The sequence below is a fragment of the Sinocyclocheilus rhinocerous genome, unplaced genomic scaffold (assembly GCF_001515625.1).
Source record: "Sinocyclocheilus rhinocerous isolate Xijiao unplaced genomic scaffold, SAMN03320098_v1.1 scaffold574, whole genome shotgun sequence".
NCBI lineage: Eukaryota > Metazoa > Chordata > Actinopteri > Cypriniformes > Cyprinidae > Sinocyclocheilus > Sinocyclocheilus rhinocerous.
In genome coordinates, this window is record NW_015659919.1 from 591,619 (window position 1) to 609,539 (window position 17,921).

The following is a 17,921-nucleotide window of genomic DNA, read 5'->3' on the forward strand; positions in this document are numbered from 1 at the left end:
TATACAGTCAAACCAAAAATTATTCAGATTATTTTTTTACTAGTGGGTGCAGGACACTATAGTTCAAAAATGTAAGAGAGGATAGCGAAATAAAGTGAACTGTGACATATTACACCCAAAAATTCTTCATACAGTGGACTACCAGAAAAATTTGAGATAAAAAAATATTCAGACACTTTGACCTGACCATGTTTTGCTTAAGTGTTTTTTCTTTATTTGCTAATGCAACCTTTTTACACTCAGAATGAACAAAATTAAGCATTGCTTGGTAAGTGGTTGACCTAAATTGGTATTATCTAATTGTGTAATTAAATTTAACAGCTGAATAATTTTTGGTTGATTGTAATCCATTATATACCTTTCTATCAAAGTTATCTGACATTATCAAGCTGAATTTGTTCTGACAGTTTAAGTCTAAGTTCTTGTCATATTTTATTACCATTTTCTAAACTATAGCGAATAAACTGTGATATAATGTGAGAAACGTTGAAGGTATCTGAATAAAATTTGGCTTGACTGTAGTTAATATGCTTAATTTACAGTACACCATAGTAAATAATTAGATGGTATTATGGTGATCAGTATATAACATTTTACCTGGAGTCAACTTTCTTGACATATGATATTTTAAAGAACAGAAACTTGATGGGATCTGAAACTTCAGGGCCAGAAAAGGTAATTATTTGTCTGTCTAATTATGAATTGCGTTGTAGATGTGCATGTTTTTTTATAGATGCGAGGTTAGATGGACCGTGGTGTTCACTTCCTGTATGTGTATGCATTTGGCTCAGTCTAGGTTGTTTGGTATAAACATGATCCTCTAAACATTGTGTTTGCCGCTGGTGACATAAAAGTCTATGATTAACTATTTTGGTATTCGATCAGTAGTTATGATAGAAGAACAAGATATGAAACTAACAGATGTGCCATAGCCTAATTCATTTTAATACGAGAGTCTGTAAAATGCATATTGTAAATAATCAATGACCTGCTGTGATAAGAGTGCTGATTTACCTCCATGAAGGTCGACATTACCACATTTCAGTAAATTATCCAATTACACTGAAAAAAAGAAAGGAAATCCTGTCATCTTCAAAGAAAGCACGAATGAAAGGCTGTTATGAAATAACCTTAAGGCAGCGAGCCATGTAAAACTTTACTTTGGACGTTTCAGAGACATGTTTCCACATAAACCTTCATATTACTTATTTCCCAACTGGCAATGCTGTCACATAACCGGAAGCATGCACACAAGACATTGGACTGGCTCTATTTTTACACGGGATAAATGGATTCTGAAAAATTTTCCATCTCTGATGCTTTCCACAAACAGCCATTTCCCTTTGAGATCTGCTAATTTATCAAAATGCCAGAATCCTGTTCGCAAAACATAGGACTGCACATACATACAATAAAAATTAAACCGAGCATGAGTAAAATGTTAGTCAGGATGCTACATTGGTCTACACTAAACAATTTTTCAGGAGAATGGACTGTAAATCAAATTAGTTGCATAAACTGTAATGACGCATGCAATTTAGCTACTAGATTGAATGCACCAGTAAAGAAAATAAATTATGCCTGTTTTCAGCAACACGGATTATTAAAAAACGGTAATTACAGCAGGGTATTAACACAGCAGCATCTGTATCTGCACTTGTTGCTAAGCCACTTTTGGTTATTCAAATCTAAGACCAGTTTGTTATCGTTAGTCATACTTATGTGTAGCCTACAGAATGTTATTGAGGAAAAAATTATAACGATTAATATAATCGTAAACGTAAACGTAAAATCATCAACTTTTTAAATGTGCACTCAGTAATTATGTGTTTACATTGTTTCGTTGACCAGTGATATCCTCAAACATATAACGAGAACTAGTGGCGTTGGTGCAGTATCACACAAGGAAACGTTTTCTGTTACAAATGTCAATGTAGAAATCCACTACTGCCCTACATAATTAGTCTGACGTGATTAATTTATTCCACAAGCGAAGGTGTGAAAGTCAGGAGTATTTGGCTGGCCATGTGACCTCAACATGAAGCAACCCACTCCACAGCTATTATTACAGCTATTATTAGGCTACTGATAAGAACCGATTCTTGTGAGTATGCGATTTTAAACATATTTTTCAAACACATTTTTGTGTGTATCTGTATGTACAGAAACACTGTCACAAAACACTGTCATCAACTCAACCTTAATTTCTTAATGTGACTCAAAACAGGACAGCAGTGACACCATGTGGCACTACTAGACAATTTTGCAATATAGCACATTATAGACATTGTTTATCTAAATTTAAATTTAATTTAGATAATTTATTTATTTATTTAGATACATTTATTTAGTTATTTATAATTAAATACATTTATTTAGTTACTTAATAAATACATTTATTTAGTTAATTAATTTTTTTAGATAAAATTAATTTATTAAGTACTTTGTAAGTAGCTTCGGATAAAAGCGTCTGCTAAATGACTAAATGTAAAATGTAAATTTAAAAAAGTACTTACTTAGTCACCAAATTTACAGTAAATCCATATTCTATACATTATTTTCTGATTTCTGCTCTTATAAAAAGAACCAACATCGAATGGAACAGAGGATAAGCATTTTAGCTTTTTAACTGGAAGCAACAGTTTGAAGTTAAAATGTCTTAATGAGATAGATTTGTTTAGCACGCAGCACACAGGAGTTATTGGATTATTGTGATGTTTTTATCAGCTGTTTGGACTCTCATTCTGACGGCACCCATTCACTGCAGAGGATCCATTGGTGAGCCAGTAACGTAATGCTAAATTTTTGCAAATCTTGTTCCGATGCACTCATCTACATCTTGGATGTCCTGAGGGTGAGTACAATTTCAGCAAAATTTTCATTTTCAGGTGCAGAGACATTTACAGTCATAGCACTCCATCACCAGTAGATGGAGCTAGATATATAATTAACTAAGCAGTGACCAGTGATTCTGTGATTGTACACAAGTACAATAAATTCAGAAATATCACTGCAAAAGCTTTATAAATGCGCTATTAGATAGTCAATAACATCAAGTGCACTTAAGGAATAACAACATGAGAATGTTACATAGCCTGCCGGCATTTGATGTGATGCATGTGTTTTCATAACCTGGTTTAACATTCTGTCATATTACCAACAAACCCTGAAGTATAGAAATGACTCCATAAACAATAAAGCAAATACCGTAATATAAAGCACACAAGACACTAAAGCTTTATGTTGCAAAGCCTGTTGTGATTTGAAACCTTCATATCATGCTAGTATCTGTCTGTCTTGAAATTCTCTTTGGTGCAGACGTGCGTTAAACACTTGAAAGGAAAAGAAGATTATCACTGAGCCCTCTGGTTATGAAGATCCTACAGTTGAGCAATAAACCTGTCACATCCTATTTTACAAAGTAACATTACTTTACATTTTACAAGGTGCTATAATAAATGACTCTGTTTATGCAGAACCTTAGATGTGTAAAATAATTAGTTTGATTGCACTTTCATTTACTGACCAGATGTAAAGCACCATCACCACGCGTATCACTTCCTGTCTGAACTGAGCTCTTCTGTCAGACACGGGCCGATCCAAAAAGGGCTGCCAGGCATCGATTGCAAAGGCTCTGTGACAGTTTTGTCAGAAATAGTTTCCCGCTGACTGTTTGACAAAATCATGAACAATAATCTATGGTTGCTTCTGAACCTTTGAGACATTTGAGACTTTGAGATTAATGAGAGCAGGCCAGGCGACAACTGATCTGGAGTCATGAATTATTAGTGCTCTGACTCTATCTTATCAAACGTTATAAGTGTAAACCACTCTCCGCTCTGTGTCACAAACATTTCTTGGATTCAGAAATGAGGAACTCGCAGAGAAATTGTTTAATTCAATAAGGATTATGAAGAACATTCGTATAATCCCCGTGAGAACGTAGAGATTTATAAATGATTAAAACCGAAGAGGGAAATTGGCAACAGATAAAGAACCTTCAAAGATCTTCTAAAGCTAAAAGGATAGAGGCCTAGATCTAAGATCTAAGAAAATAAATAAATAAATAAATAAATATTCCCTTTAAAAGAATTCATTTGTATTCATTTTCATTTTCAATTGTATAATATGATAAGTATTTATAAATATAATATGAACAATATTTAGATTTTATTATTTAATTTTCATCAGTAGTATGAATATTAATATGAATAAATACATTTTAATATGTATGTATTCTTGTTGGTTATGATTCAAAGTGCAAAAGGCTAAAATAAATTCAACCTCTGGGGGTCAAAAGGTTATCTTCAGTTCATCATATTTCTTCCAGACATGATTGAAATACAAGCTTGCGCAACCTGGTGTGAAGCATTTTACAGTGGAATTTACAATGGAATAGAATATAAATGTTCTTTTTGTTTCACAATATTCTGGACTTAAAATGATCATTCTGCATCATAAACCTGTCATAAGTATAGAAATCAGTTACCTGTCCCTCATTTTCCTCCTTTGTAGCAAAACCAAATTATTTCTCCTGCTTTAGAGACAGTATTGTAATTATCTTTATGGCCCACATAGATGGGTGAGCAAGTATGTGAGGTCAAACTCCATACATACATGGAAATACACACTCACACCTGCATTCGTGCACACACACACACACACGCACACACACACGCACGCACACACACACACGCACGCAAGCACGCACGCACGCACACACACACATACACCTGTTTTTGTGTGTGTATGTGTGAGAGATATCTGAGCCCCAGGTAACAGCGACTGGGGGGTAGTTTTTTATACTGTACAAACTGTATTTTCTATCATCCTACACCTAAACCTATACCCCTCACAGGAATTTTCTGCATTTTTACATTCTCAAAAAACTTCATTCTGTATGATTTATAAGTTTGTTTCCTCATGGGGATCAAAATGTTTTTGTCCCCCTAATGTAGGGTTTACCAGGACCACACACACATACCCAAACATACATTTGTTTTACTGTGATGATGGGGACTTTCCACAGACATCTATTGTTTTTGTATACTGAGCTAATGATTTGTCTTCTCTAGAGGTAGCTACCCCTAAAGGATGATTTCCATCAATTATTTAGTATGTTTATTAAGCCATTCATTTGCACAATGTAGGTGATTTTAGATGCTACTATCTCTGTGGGGACATTTGGTACAATGTAGGCAAAACCTGATCGGTCAAATCTTCACAAAATTTGTGGGCAAAAAAGTCTATTGTCAATAGTGTAACAGTATGTGAAGCACAGCTTACAAGTCACTTTCAAACCAAGCAGCTTTCTTTTGGTCAATATGACAAATTAACCTGTGTTACGAACTTGAATCATTGCCAAATCTGCATTTTGAACCTTTTGGCCCTCACATGAAATTCTCGATCGTATGGATTTCTATTGAAATTACTGAATTTTGCTCATGGAAATTCTCTGAATGATGGTAAATGTAACCTCACCATCTAAATGAGGACATACCATAGACTTCTGTTGTTTTTATGTAAATCTATATCACTCCTAACAGAAGGAGTGTTTTGAAAAAAAAACGTTGTTTTATCAATTAATCATTTATGAATCATTTTTAAACCACCACAGGGAGGTTTTGTCATATTTAGCTAACGTCTGTGGACACATTTGTTAGCTAAGATGCTAACAAATTTCCAATGTAAACACAGATAGTAGGCTTAAGTCTGTAAGTGTGGGTTTTCATTGATGATTATGTCTCATTAGAAATGTGTAACAAAACAAGAGCTTACTAGTAGCAAGCTTTTTTTCTGCTGCCTGAGGGTTAAATGAGGGCTTTATGCTGACACTGCTGAGGAGGCGATTCACTCATCCTCCAGACTGAAAAGGCCTTAAGACATTTGTATTAACCAACATTAGTCAAAACGCTCACTGGGTTGGATTTTCTCTAGTGCAGTAAGTAATTTACATTCACTTAAGTTTGTGAATATCAGATTGTCTGCTAGCAATGACTCACAAATGACGGGTATTGTAATCAGTTTGATTAAGGGGTAAAGAAGGGCTTAGAGATTCACTTTGGATCTGACGCTCTGCTAGAATGCAGATCCATGTTTCCAGGGTGATGAATGTGCTCACTTGGCACTTTCCTTTCTCTGTCCTAAGTCCCTTCATTTATGATGTCTACATTCTGTACATTGCCTCGTCTTGTGCCGCTGAGCAACACAGGGAACTCAGATGGGAGAAAATGCTGTCAGCATTTCTAAAAAGAGTGAAGGAAGTGCAGAAAAAAGCAGTCTGTTCTACTGAGGATGCAAGCTCAAGTACAGTAGCTGCCTGCAGCCATGAGCAAATGTCTGGTTTCTGATGAGGGGAGAGATTTTAAAGTCTGCATCGAATGTAAATTCACCATGTCTGTTTTAAAAATGCTTGATATTGATCCATGTTTTTTTGTTTTTTGTAAGTTGATGATGGTGATATGACAGACTTCTCTCTGGTAATGCTGATAATTTAGTCCACTTAAACCCCACCCCTTTTTTGCAATTGACTGCAAACTTGCATTCAGATCCAACAACCAATCATAGAACTAAGTCTCTCACCCTACATTTTTTCTTTTTTCAATTTCTGTGCTACTAACATCGCCAAACAAAATAGCAAAAAAGTGACTGCTTTCAGACAGTTTTCCCGAACGCTTCCTTAATCTGCTGTTGGTTGGTCAGTCTTGTGCCACAGAGCCAGTCTCTGAATATTAAAATGTGATAGGAGAAAATATTTTAACATTGAAAAAATTAATACCCTTCAAATTTTAAGACATTAAAGGCACGTTATAGATCCAGGTGTCTCCCCATATCAATGGCCATGGATGACATAAACATGCAAGGACGAATATTGTAGACCCTTTTCATAAAGATGCAACCAACTGCACAATCATTTAAAGCATTATTGCAGGCTTAGCATATTGAATAGGGGGAAGGCAAGAACACAGTTTTACAGTGATTTCTTTATTTACTTGCTCAATAATAGGCTTTTGATCTTTTTTACACAAGAAATTGTTCATAGTGCAACTTTCCTAGTGCAGTATAGTGCATAGTGCAATAGTGCACATCAGTATTGCAGTAATATACAAAGTCTTTAAGAAAGCATGATTAGATCACATTTTGGCTGCCTACATGTGACTTTAAAGGCATAGTCCACGCAATTGACTGCAAACTTGCATTCAGATCCGCCTCCATTCAATCAACAACCAATCATAGAACTAAGTCTCTCACCCTACATTTTTTCTTTTTTCAATTTCTGTGCTACTAACATCGCCAAACAAAATAGCAAAAAAGTGACTGCTTTCAGACAGTTTTCCCGAACGCTTCCTTAATCTGCTGTTGGTTGGTCAGTCTTGTGCCACAGAGCCAGTCTCTGAATATTAAAATGTGATAGGAGAAAATATTTTAACATTGAAAAAATTAATACCCTTCAAATTTTAAGACATTAAAGGCACGTTATAGATCCAGGTGTCTCCCCATATCAATGGCCATGGATGACATAAACATGCAAGGACGAATATTGTAGACCCTTTTCATAAAGATGCAACCAACTGCACAATCATTTAAAGCATTATTGCAGGCTTAGCATATTGAATAGGGGGAAGGCAAGAACACAGTTTTACAGTGATTTCTTTATTTACTTGCTCAATAATAGGCTTTTGATCTTTTTTACACAAGAAATTGTTCATAGTGCAACTTTCCTAGTGCAGTATAGTGCATAGTGCAATAGTGCACATCAGTATTGCAGTAATATACAAAGTCTTTAAGAAAGCATGATTAGATCACATTTTGGCTGCCTACATGTGACTTTAAAGGCATAGTCCACCCAAAAATTAAAATGCTGTCATCTTTTACTCACCCTCATGTTGTTCCAAAACTGTTTGATAAATGAAGATATTGTGAAGAATCTTGGTAACCGAGCAATTTTGCTTTCCTTTGACTTCAATTGTAATTTCTGTCCATGTAGAATGGGAATTGAAACTCTTTTGTTACCAACGTCCTTCAAAATGTTCTGCAGAAGAAATAAAGTCATACACTGTAAGCACCACTGGAGGAAACATTTGACATTGTTGTCAGCTTTTTGGCCTACAGTGTGCAAAGTGGTAGACCTCTGTACTTTTACTGGATAACAACTAACCACATTTGAGGCCCACAGTCCCTGTGTGGTTCAGTAGTGGAGTTTATTTGACCACTGCTCCAGCTGCTCTGGTTTGAGGAAGTGTTCTCATGTCACCTGATACTCATGACTCAGAGGAAACACACATCCCTGGAAGCTTAAATTACTGCCGTACACTTAAACAAAGCTGGTTACTTCTTCAAGAACATTACACTAACAGCTCAGTTCACACATTTCAGGAACATGTATGGTTAGAGGCATACATTATTTAAAGATGGAGCTAAAAAAGTCTAAACATTCTTCAAAAAATTTTCTTTTGTGTTCCACAGGAGACAGAATTTCAAAGAATTCTTAAGGGAGAACTATCCCTTTAAATAACCTTTCATATACCTGAAGTAACTTTGGCGGTAATCTCCTGAGAAGTAGGTCAGTGCTAACTCAATTGATGAAATCTCAGGAGGAATCACTTTCTAACAATCTGAACACCATTAATGATATACTATAGGCTTTCACAGCTTTTGTGAACAGACCGTCCCGCTTCAAACAAGATGTCCATCCCAAGCATAACATTTTAGAAGCTGGCAGAAGAGGTTTACAGCTCATTGCAAACCGTTGAGCAACGTGAATCGCCTCATTTCATTCTAAAGAGACTGAGAAAATCACAGGCTGAGACATTTGGGGCACAGTCTGCATTTGTGATGAGATTAGTAACTTCAATTAGCATTTAATAAATGGACTATTGTTGCTTCAGCAGCACCACTGAAATGCACAGCAGCGGTTGTTGAGCTGGTGTGAGATGTGTGGAATTACATTATGCACCTTAGTTATGGGATTAAAAATTCAAATCATAACATTTGCAGCATGTACATCGTGTTACAAAAAACTTTTGCTAGGCAGCGAAACCCTGCAGCCCTCAATTCAAACTGCTCTCAGTGATTTCAGTTAAATGTGCTGTATTGGGCCGACAAATAACTGCACATTTATTACCAAACCTTTTGCAACTTTTGTGTGCAATGAACATTGGGCTGAATTTTTTAAAAATGTTGCCAGGTTGTGCAAAGGTCATTAGATTTTATTGGAAAAAAACTTTTCTATTTTTAGCAAATTTCAGGTATTTAAAAATATTTATTTATTTATAATTTTTTTAATGAGAACATTAAAAAAAATTACATTTACAATCACAATTTTTATATTCTATTTTAATATAATATAATATAATATAATAGTCATAATATAATATAATATTTATGTAGTAAATAATAATACATATAAAAGTACTACAATAAAAGTAGCACAACTAGGGATGTCAAAAGATATGTTCATCAATTTTTTTTGTGGTAAATACATTTATTTTTAGCAAGTAAAACAAATCAATACATTTAAGTTTTGTCAAATTTAATAATTTTAATATTATTATAATGTTGTCATTTTAATATTATTAATGATTTAATATTATTATTAATTGTCCACTTTTGAGTAGGCTACACTAGATAAAACTAACAGATGTGCTCTAAGAGCTACAAACCTAATGTCTATAATAACATGAATAATTGAAAAAGAAAGACAAAATATTAAGGTAAAAGTGAAAAGGGCAAAAACAGTAATAAACAGAAATTCAAAATGAAAAGTTTAGTGAGACAGACACTGTCCCTCATATTGTGCCGCTTGCGCGCAGTCTGCCAGTGGCTGCAGCAGTGAGTCCTGTGGTTGTAGTTTGGTATATTGCATGTACATGAACAGTCCTTTACTCAGAAGCGAGTGCGTGGGGAATATAGTGGAGAACAGACGGAGGGATCTTTTAAACTAAACCAAACGCGCTTGCAGCATTGAGAGACTCCTCGCAAACTCAGTGTTGTGGTGAGCGCTCGTGGGGGTCGGATCGGCGGGAATGGCTTCGTCTCCGTGCGGCGGTGGGAACTTTGATTGCGGGCTGGAGATCCAAACTCGCTCGGTGGAGCAAACACTCATCCCGCTCGTGTCTCAGGTGAGTCCGGATCAAAGAAACTCCTCGGCGGGGTCATTAATCCTTTAAAACCTACAGCAACCGCTTAATGGACGAATGCGGGATTTAAAATACAAACAACTTTCCCGTATCATGTGTAAAGGTTAACTAGAACACTGTCTGAACCCTCAACTGCAACATTTCCCTAGGGTAACCAGAGTTTCTGGTAAAATGCCATAGCTGCTACATTTAATAAAGCAAATTAAGAAATTATTATGGAGACTCTTTTGAAGTTTAAACCGTATAAGAAGCGTCGGTGTATGTCTGTCATTTTGGTTCATTTCTTTGAATTAGGTGGCAGTGGTGGCACTTGTCGGGTTGCTCCAGTTTAATTAGCAATCTTTTTAATATTCGTAGTATTTTGCCGGAAACCGTTTTCGCCATGGTAATTTAATGTCAGGGAAGTGTGTTGTTTGTATTCTACAGGGTCTCTGAATGAATAAGAAGTGAAACTTTTTCAGGTTATTTGAGAAAGTGTGGTTATCCATTAGTTTCCTGTCAACAACTGTAAGGATTTTACTAAATTCAACAGTAATTTATTACAATAAAATATAATTTTACTGAAATCAGTAATTTATCTTATAACAAAATATATTTTGTATATCACTAATAGTCTTAACAGTTTGATTTGACAACATGATTATGCTGCTTATAACACAGTTTCATGGGAGTTCATATCATTTACATTTTGACAAATTGGTGGCTAATTTATAAGAATTTGCACAATTTCATTCATACATTTCCTTACAATCTGCTTACACTGATCGTTAGTGTTAGGGGTGGACCTTCATGCTTACTTTTTTTTCCTTTTTTTCTAAAGATCATGTTTATGTATGAATCACATTTGACTATTTCATTTCATAATGCCGCCTCATAAAATAATAATTTTCTCATTAGTTTAGGCTGATTATTGTTTCCCTTGGCTGGAATTTTGTACCTTATTTACTTGTAATTGATTTTCTACCTGCAGGTGAAATTAGACCATTTCATTCACAGGCAGGAGTTCTGTGGTGATGACTGCTGCATGGCTGTGAATTGGTCGTAGGCAATTCTGTGTTTCCCGAAACCAGCTACAGCCTTCGACCTGTGGTTAGAAGTTAATTGTATGTCATGATATTGAAACGTGTAAATAAAAAAAGCAAAAGAAAGGAGAATAATAATAGTAGTCCACGTTGCTATTTGGAGCAATAACATGAATTTGATTTGGAACTAATTAATGAGCTGAAGTTATTGTTACACCACCTGTGTGACGTCATTAATGGCAGTTACGTGTCATGGTTTAAACAACAGATGTGCGACAGAGTTAATACAGTTTTGGGAACTAATTTGCTAATTTCTCCAATTAGGCCTATGCTTTATTCTGTAGTAGTTAAGCAGAAAGTTCTGTTGTTATACGGGCAATGGCGATACTAACTATATTTAACATTTTGGTGAATGGGTAACTAATTCATAAAAATCTTACAATGTCATTTGTATATTTTCTTATCTGCTTATGTCCCACTGCTATTTAGGGGTAGACCATTCTTACGTTTTTTTTTTCTAAAAAAAAAAAATTAATGTTTCCATATGAATTACATCGTACAAATTCATATGGAATTGCCATCTCATAAAATAGTTACATTTTCTAATGAGACAGCATTGGAAACACACCCCTGAGCGATACTGGAGAAAGAGAAAACAGGCTCTCGACTTTTGAAAATGTTGGATTGATAGAAGCAGTGAAACATTCCAGTGCTCTTAAAGCACTATAGTTGCTGCTATAGTCTTGTAACTTGCAGTCTTTAGTTATTCACAGCTCACAGCTGCTGATTTCCATTCTTCATTAAATAACAGGATTCACCTAGATGATGGTGACATAACTTCACATACCATATGTGTGCTGTTCTGAAAAGCAGAGTGTTTTGGTTCAGAAGCATCTGTGAGAAATCTGTTTCCATGTGATTTTCACATGCATAACTGTTATACTTTCAAAACCCTTCCAATGCACTTGCAAGCCTTTAGATCTGACATTATTAAAATGTATTTTTATTTTGCCCTTCTACCCCACAACCTTAGGGGAGACGAGTGGTTTAGAGAATGGATGTGCCATTCTAATGGAATTGCTAGTTGGTTTAGTGTTGTGATGGGAGATGATTGCTGAAATGTGTTTTGAAAGTTTGCTAGTTAGTGGTGTTCTTTAGGACGGCTGATGGTAATGAGGCTGAAATGTCAGTGTTAGAAGACATGCTAATTGCCCATTCAGTAGACCTTTGGGTAATGGGACTTCTTTCAATGCTTTACAGATTCTGGACAATAGATTGTCAAAGTGGCCTTGGTCAGAACCCTTCCCCCAACTACAGTTTTGTCAAGCAATCTAATGCTTAATGACCAGATACAAATGTAAAAGATGTTGTCTTTCCTGCAACTGCCAAATTCCCTGTATGCACAAGTCTGGTATAGTTGCAATGTAGTAAGCACAGTTGTAGTTCACTTTGAAATTGTTTCCAAAAATGAGGTGGTTGTTTGATTTGTTCCATGAGGATTTGAGCTGAATCGAAAACTACAGAATTAACATGAATTGTGTTGCATGATTTTTGAATGTGAAAGTGCCATTAACATCTCAGGCTATAAGACTGTGTGAAGGACAGGAGGTTGAGTGCAGAGGTCAGATCCTGTGTGTTCTCTCTAGGGGGCTGAGCATGATAATGGGAAGGATATTAAAGCTTCATGTTGGCGAGAAAGGGTTTTCAAAGCTCATTTAGTGACTCATTTTCACAATTGTGATATTGAGCATCCTCACGCACAGACAGGCACACATACAGAGGCTTGATCTCCCCCGGTTATCCTTTCTGTTATCAGTCTTACTTTCACAACTGTGTAATTACTGCTGTTATACTCTCAGGCCAAGATCAGTCTGTCTGTGTTTTTGCCTGTTGGCCCACTCAGGCGTCATATTTGAGATCTTGACAATTGCTGAAAAGCTTCCTCTCGTTTTATTAAGCTGCAGTTTCTATATTGCCGTTGATAATTGTCAATGATGGTCAATGTCATTTTTAGTCTGAATCTATCTATCTATCTATCTATATATATATATATATATATATATATGTGTGTGTATATATATATATATTTTTTTATAACATTAAAATGCTATTCACGCATACAACACATCTTCTATGATGAGCATAATTTTAGTTTCTCAATTCAAATATATTTTAATACAATAATTTTTTTGAAGGCTATTAAATCAACAATGTTAGAGTGATGATGATATAATAAAGAAAAAAGAATAATTTCAAGAACATGCCTATATTTTTGAAAAGCAAATAAAATAGTTTGGCATAATCTTTTATTATTAATTCCTTTTTATTAATTTATCATTAACACATTATTCCTTAAAACATGTCCAGAAAAACAAAGTCGTGTGGGGTGAACAAAAGCCAGAAAAATTTAGTAAAATTGTGGCGTGACAGTGTAATGATATTTATTAAACAATAATTTAATAAATGTTTTTACCTTAAAAATGTTTTACTTGTCTGTTTAGGCTCACATGTGAAACCTTTTGAACACACTAACTTGAATTATAACTGCTGTTGAGACAAATAAAAACACAGATCATAATAGTTCATAGTTCATCATAATATCTTCAGTTTCACTGTATGTGCAATGGTCTTGGATTTTTGAGCCAAAGCCAGGACAGGATTTATGAAATTACAAAGTCTTTGATCTGATTAGAATGCTTTTAAACTCCTGTGTCAAGAAGCCTTGTTATTACATATTTGTGCTAGCCATGTCCTTATTCTGCAGGACTAAGGGTTGTTTTCCAGAAAAGATTTGAGCAATAATTGGCTGCAAATACTTTCTTGAGCCCTTGTGCTTTTGTAAGCTCTGTGCCATCTGCACTTTTGTGAACCTCTGAAAGTTGGAGGAAGTGAGAGATTTTTTGCATGTTAAGTACACAATTGAGCCAAAGTTACATTCTATATGCAAAGCCTCTGTTCCTCTCATGACCTAGGCTATAAGGATTTTTGTCAGGGCTACAAAGCTGTTCTGTAAAAGCATATCACATGTGCCCTGCATGGAAAACATCAAAACTGAGATGGTGAGTTACATAATCACAAGAGAACTTCTGTTGGAGGAAATTACATCACAAGGAGCACTGTTAAGATAATAGATCAACTACGAGCAGAAAGGGTAAGCCTGGTGCCTCCTGTAAGGTGACAAGAAAGATGGATGAATGTGTGCTCAGTGTAAAATGCTTAGGATTAAATGGCCAAATACCCTTCAGAGCCAGAACAAAGCAAGCTTCATGTTCAGTATGCGTTTACTTGGCTGCATGAATGTCCTTTGTGTTCCATGTGTTTGTTTAACCAGTGGAGGTGTAAAAAAGGAAGCCAGAATTGATAAGAGTGGTATTATGAACTACAACCCCCATCCAGAATCTTCTGTAGCTGTAAATGATCTAACTTACCATTCAAACCATGGCAAATATAAGTGAATGTGCTTTTTTTTTTTTACTTGAGTTACAGGTACAGTGGCCCCCAAAAATATTCACTGTAAAAATGTATGACTGTCACTGCATTAGGAAATATCAAAATCAAATGGTATTTACTTTAAAGAACTCCAAACACACCTTTGCAAATGCAAAACATTTAACAAAAAATTTTTTTTTGGCGTTTTATGCCTTTTATTTAGATAGGACAGTAGGTCGACAGGAAGCGAAGTTGGTGAGAGAAAGAGGGGGGTGGGATCGGGAAAGGTCCACGAGCCAGGACTCGAACTCGGGACGCCCGAAGCGCAAAGGCGCTACATGTCAGCGCGCTGCCCACAAGGCCATCGGAGCCGACTTGTTAAAGGTTTTAAATCAGTAGATCTCTACCAGGTAGGGCTGGGTATCGTTCAAAATTTTTCGATATCGATACCGATACCTTGACTTCGATACCGGTTCCTGAACGACCAGGGGCCCTCAGCAACTTATAAGGGGCCGCAGGGTGACTTATTTAAATTGTTGTATTAAAAGGTATCAAACCTAATTAAAATGCTAAAAACACATAAAATCAAGATCTAAACAAATTTCAAAACTATTGTTTTATTAAAGAGCATATAGTTCTTAAAACTTGAGGAAGCACAAAATAATTGGGGTTAATGTATTGTCACTCCAAGTTTCTGTTAATAAAAAGTTTTGTCATATGAGGAGCCTTTGAATATTTTGTTTGACAACAGAGGAGCCTTCAAGTCAAAAAGGTTGCGAACCAGAACCATTGTTTTAAATGATACAACTTTTAAGTATTTGGACCCTTTCTGGTTGTCAAACGTAGTCCAACATGTTAATAGATAAAGGGGTAGTTAAACCAGAAATGAAAATTGACACCATTTACTGACTCTCATGTTGTTCTAAACCTGTATGACTAGTTAATATTTCAGTTTTTTTTGTCCATATTATGAAAGACACTGGACCCCATTGACTTTCATTGTATAGACAAAAAGCAACACTGTGCCTAAAGAGACTGGCCAAAAATTCTCACCTCTTAAAAATTAAGATAATTCACTCGTTTTAGTTGAGAGCCCATCAGATCTTATGTCAGAAAGGTTTGATCACTCTTTGTTGACTCTGTGAATCTGTTCTTTTCATGATCATTCTGAGTTTCATCTGGTTTTCACAGCATTTGGTAATTTATAGCCCGTGGGCATAACCTTTCCGAGGCGGCTCTCAGATGTTGCCCGTCTGATCAGGGGTGCAGCATACCCCTCAGTTTGAGTTTCTGCATCAGTGACAGCTTGGCTGTGCTCCAGGCTGTATTTACGTTACTTGGCTACGGGACTTGTCATAGAGCAGGAAGAGATCTTAATCACCGCATAAGTTTGATGGCATTCTTCTTCCCTAAGCTCATGCAAGGTTCAGGGAACATTCTGGGAAAGAGGTGGACTCCCTTGGCCCCCCGCTGTCTCGCTGTCACCACTGATCTTAGGGCTCACGGGTAATACACACGGACAAAGAAACTGTCAGTTCGAAGAACAGGTCAGCTACATTTAGTGTTTCTTGTTGTTTTTCTATTCTAGCTGGGTTGCTGAATTGCCGTGCTAACAATGTATCGCTCTTCAGTCTTTAAATAACATCAGACAACACTTGGAGATAATGAATCTCTCTGTTTGTGAGGTAGAGCATTCATTTGTATTTTTTCCCGCCATGTTCACTGGCACAGGGACAGTGCTGGCTCAAGTTGCTGTGCTTATGGAATGTGAGGGGCTCGTGACAAAATACCCACTTACCTTAACAGTAATTACAAAAGGCTCATTATTCTTCTGTACTGTACAGTGGCTTGTATTCTCTCCCGAGACTAGAGCAAGTACTCAACCTCTCTAGACAACAACAAATCGACACAAGCAATGGTATTGATGTGATACCTCTGTATAATGATTTTATAAGAAAACAGTGCAGTTTCTTCTCTCGCAGCTGAGTGAGCAGAGCAGAGCTGAGTCCCCGTAAGTGACCTCTCTCACTTTGGATGGAGATTTTATTGACCTCAAGAATTTCACATGGTCAGTTTGGGATATTACTAAGGTTTCAGCCTGGAGGAGCACAAATGTTATGAGACGTCTTCTTTTTCAGTCACCCATCACCTGACCTGTGACATCCATCACCTGAACAGGATCGAAAACCTTGAGGGGGAAAGAGTAAAGGAATGCCTAGGTCATATTTCACTCTCCCTCATATATATTCCTGTTGTTGCTGTTTTTGCATTTTGACACTATTTTCTTGACAACTTTTAAAAATAATTCAAGCAGTTATTTCCCTCCAGTTGTTTAGTTGTAAGTGTTCCACTGTAATAAAATAAATATTATAAAAAACATTTAACATTTGTTAAGTTTTAAAGGATTAGTTAACTTCCAACATAAAAGTTTCCTGATAATTTACTCACCCCCATGTCATCCAAAATGTGCATGTCTTTCTTTCTTCATTTGAAAATAAATTAAGGTTTTTGAGGAAAACATTCCAGCCATTTTTCTCCATATAGTGGACTTCAAAGGGAGCCAACGGGTTGAAGGTCCAAATTGCAGCAAAGGGCTCTACACTATCGAAAAAATAGTATATAATATAGTGGATTTCAATGGGACCCAAGGGGTTGAAGGTCCAAATTGCAGTTTCAATGCAGCTTCAAAGAGCTCTACACAATCTCCGCCGAGGAATAAGGGTCTTGTCTAGCAAAATGATTAGTCATTTTCTAAAAAAAAAACTATTTATATACTTTTTAACCACAAATGCTCGTCTTGGACTAGCTCAACTTCACGCATTACATAGTCACGTTGGAAAGGTCACGCGTGATGTAGGCCGAAATACCAACACAGTGTTTACAAAGCGAATGTGCAAAGAAAGTCAAACACCCTATACAGGTAAAAAAGGTAAAACAATGATGTTGCCTGATTTTGATTGAAGTTGGAAGAGAAAACGCCCTACCCTACTTTATTGAACTGGAGTACGTATGAAGAACTAACTGCGTGTGACCTTTCCAATGTGATTACGTAATGTGTGAAGTTGAGGACGTGCATCGTAGAGCTATAGTGCAAGATGAGCATTTGTGGTTAAAAAGTATATAAATTTGTATTTTTTTTAGAACATGACCAATCATTTTGCTAGACAAGACCCTTATTCCTCGGCGGGGATTGTGTAGAGCTCTTTGAAGCTGCATTGAAACTGCAATTTGGACCTTCAACCCGTTGGGTCCCATTGAAATCCACTATATGGAGAAAAATCCTGGAATGTTTTCCTCAAAAACTTTAATTTCTTTTCGACTGAAGAAAGAA

At 36.1% G+C, this 17,921-nt stretch overlaps 1 protein-coding gene across 1 annotated transcript in view; it reads left to right on the forward strand.

Moving 5' to 3' along the window:
* Positions 1-9,821: 9,821 nt before the first annotated feature.
* LOC107724361 (alpha-catulin-like) overlaps positions 9,822-17,921 on the forward strand; it is a 68,310-nt gene continuing 60,210 nt past the window's right edge. The window contains exon 1 of the mRNA XM_016533267.1: positions 9,822-10,121. Within this exon, the coding sequence (XP_016388753.1) occupies positions 10,026-10,121 (96 nt within the window). The 5' untranslated portion in view covers positions 9,822-10,025. The remainder of the gene's footprint in view (positions 10,122-17,921) is intronic.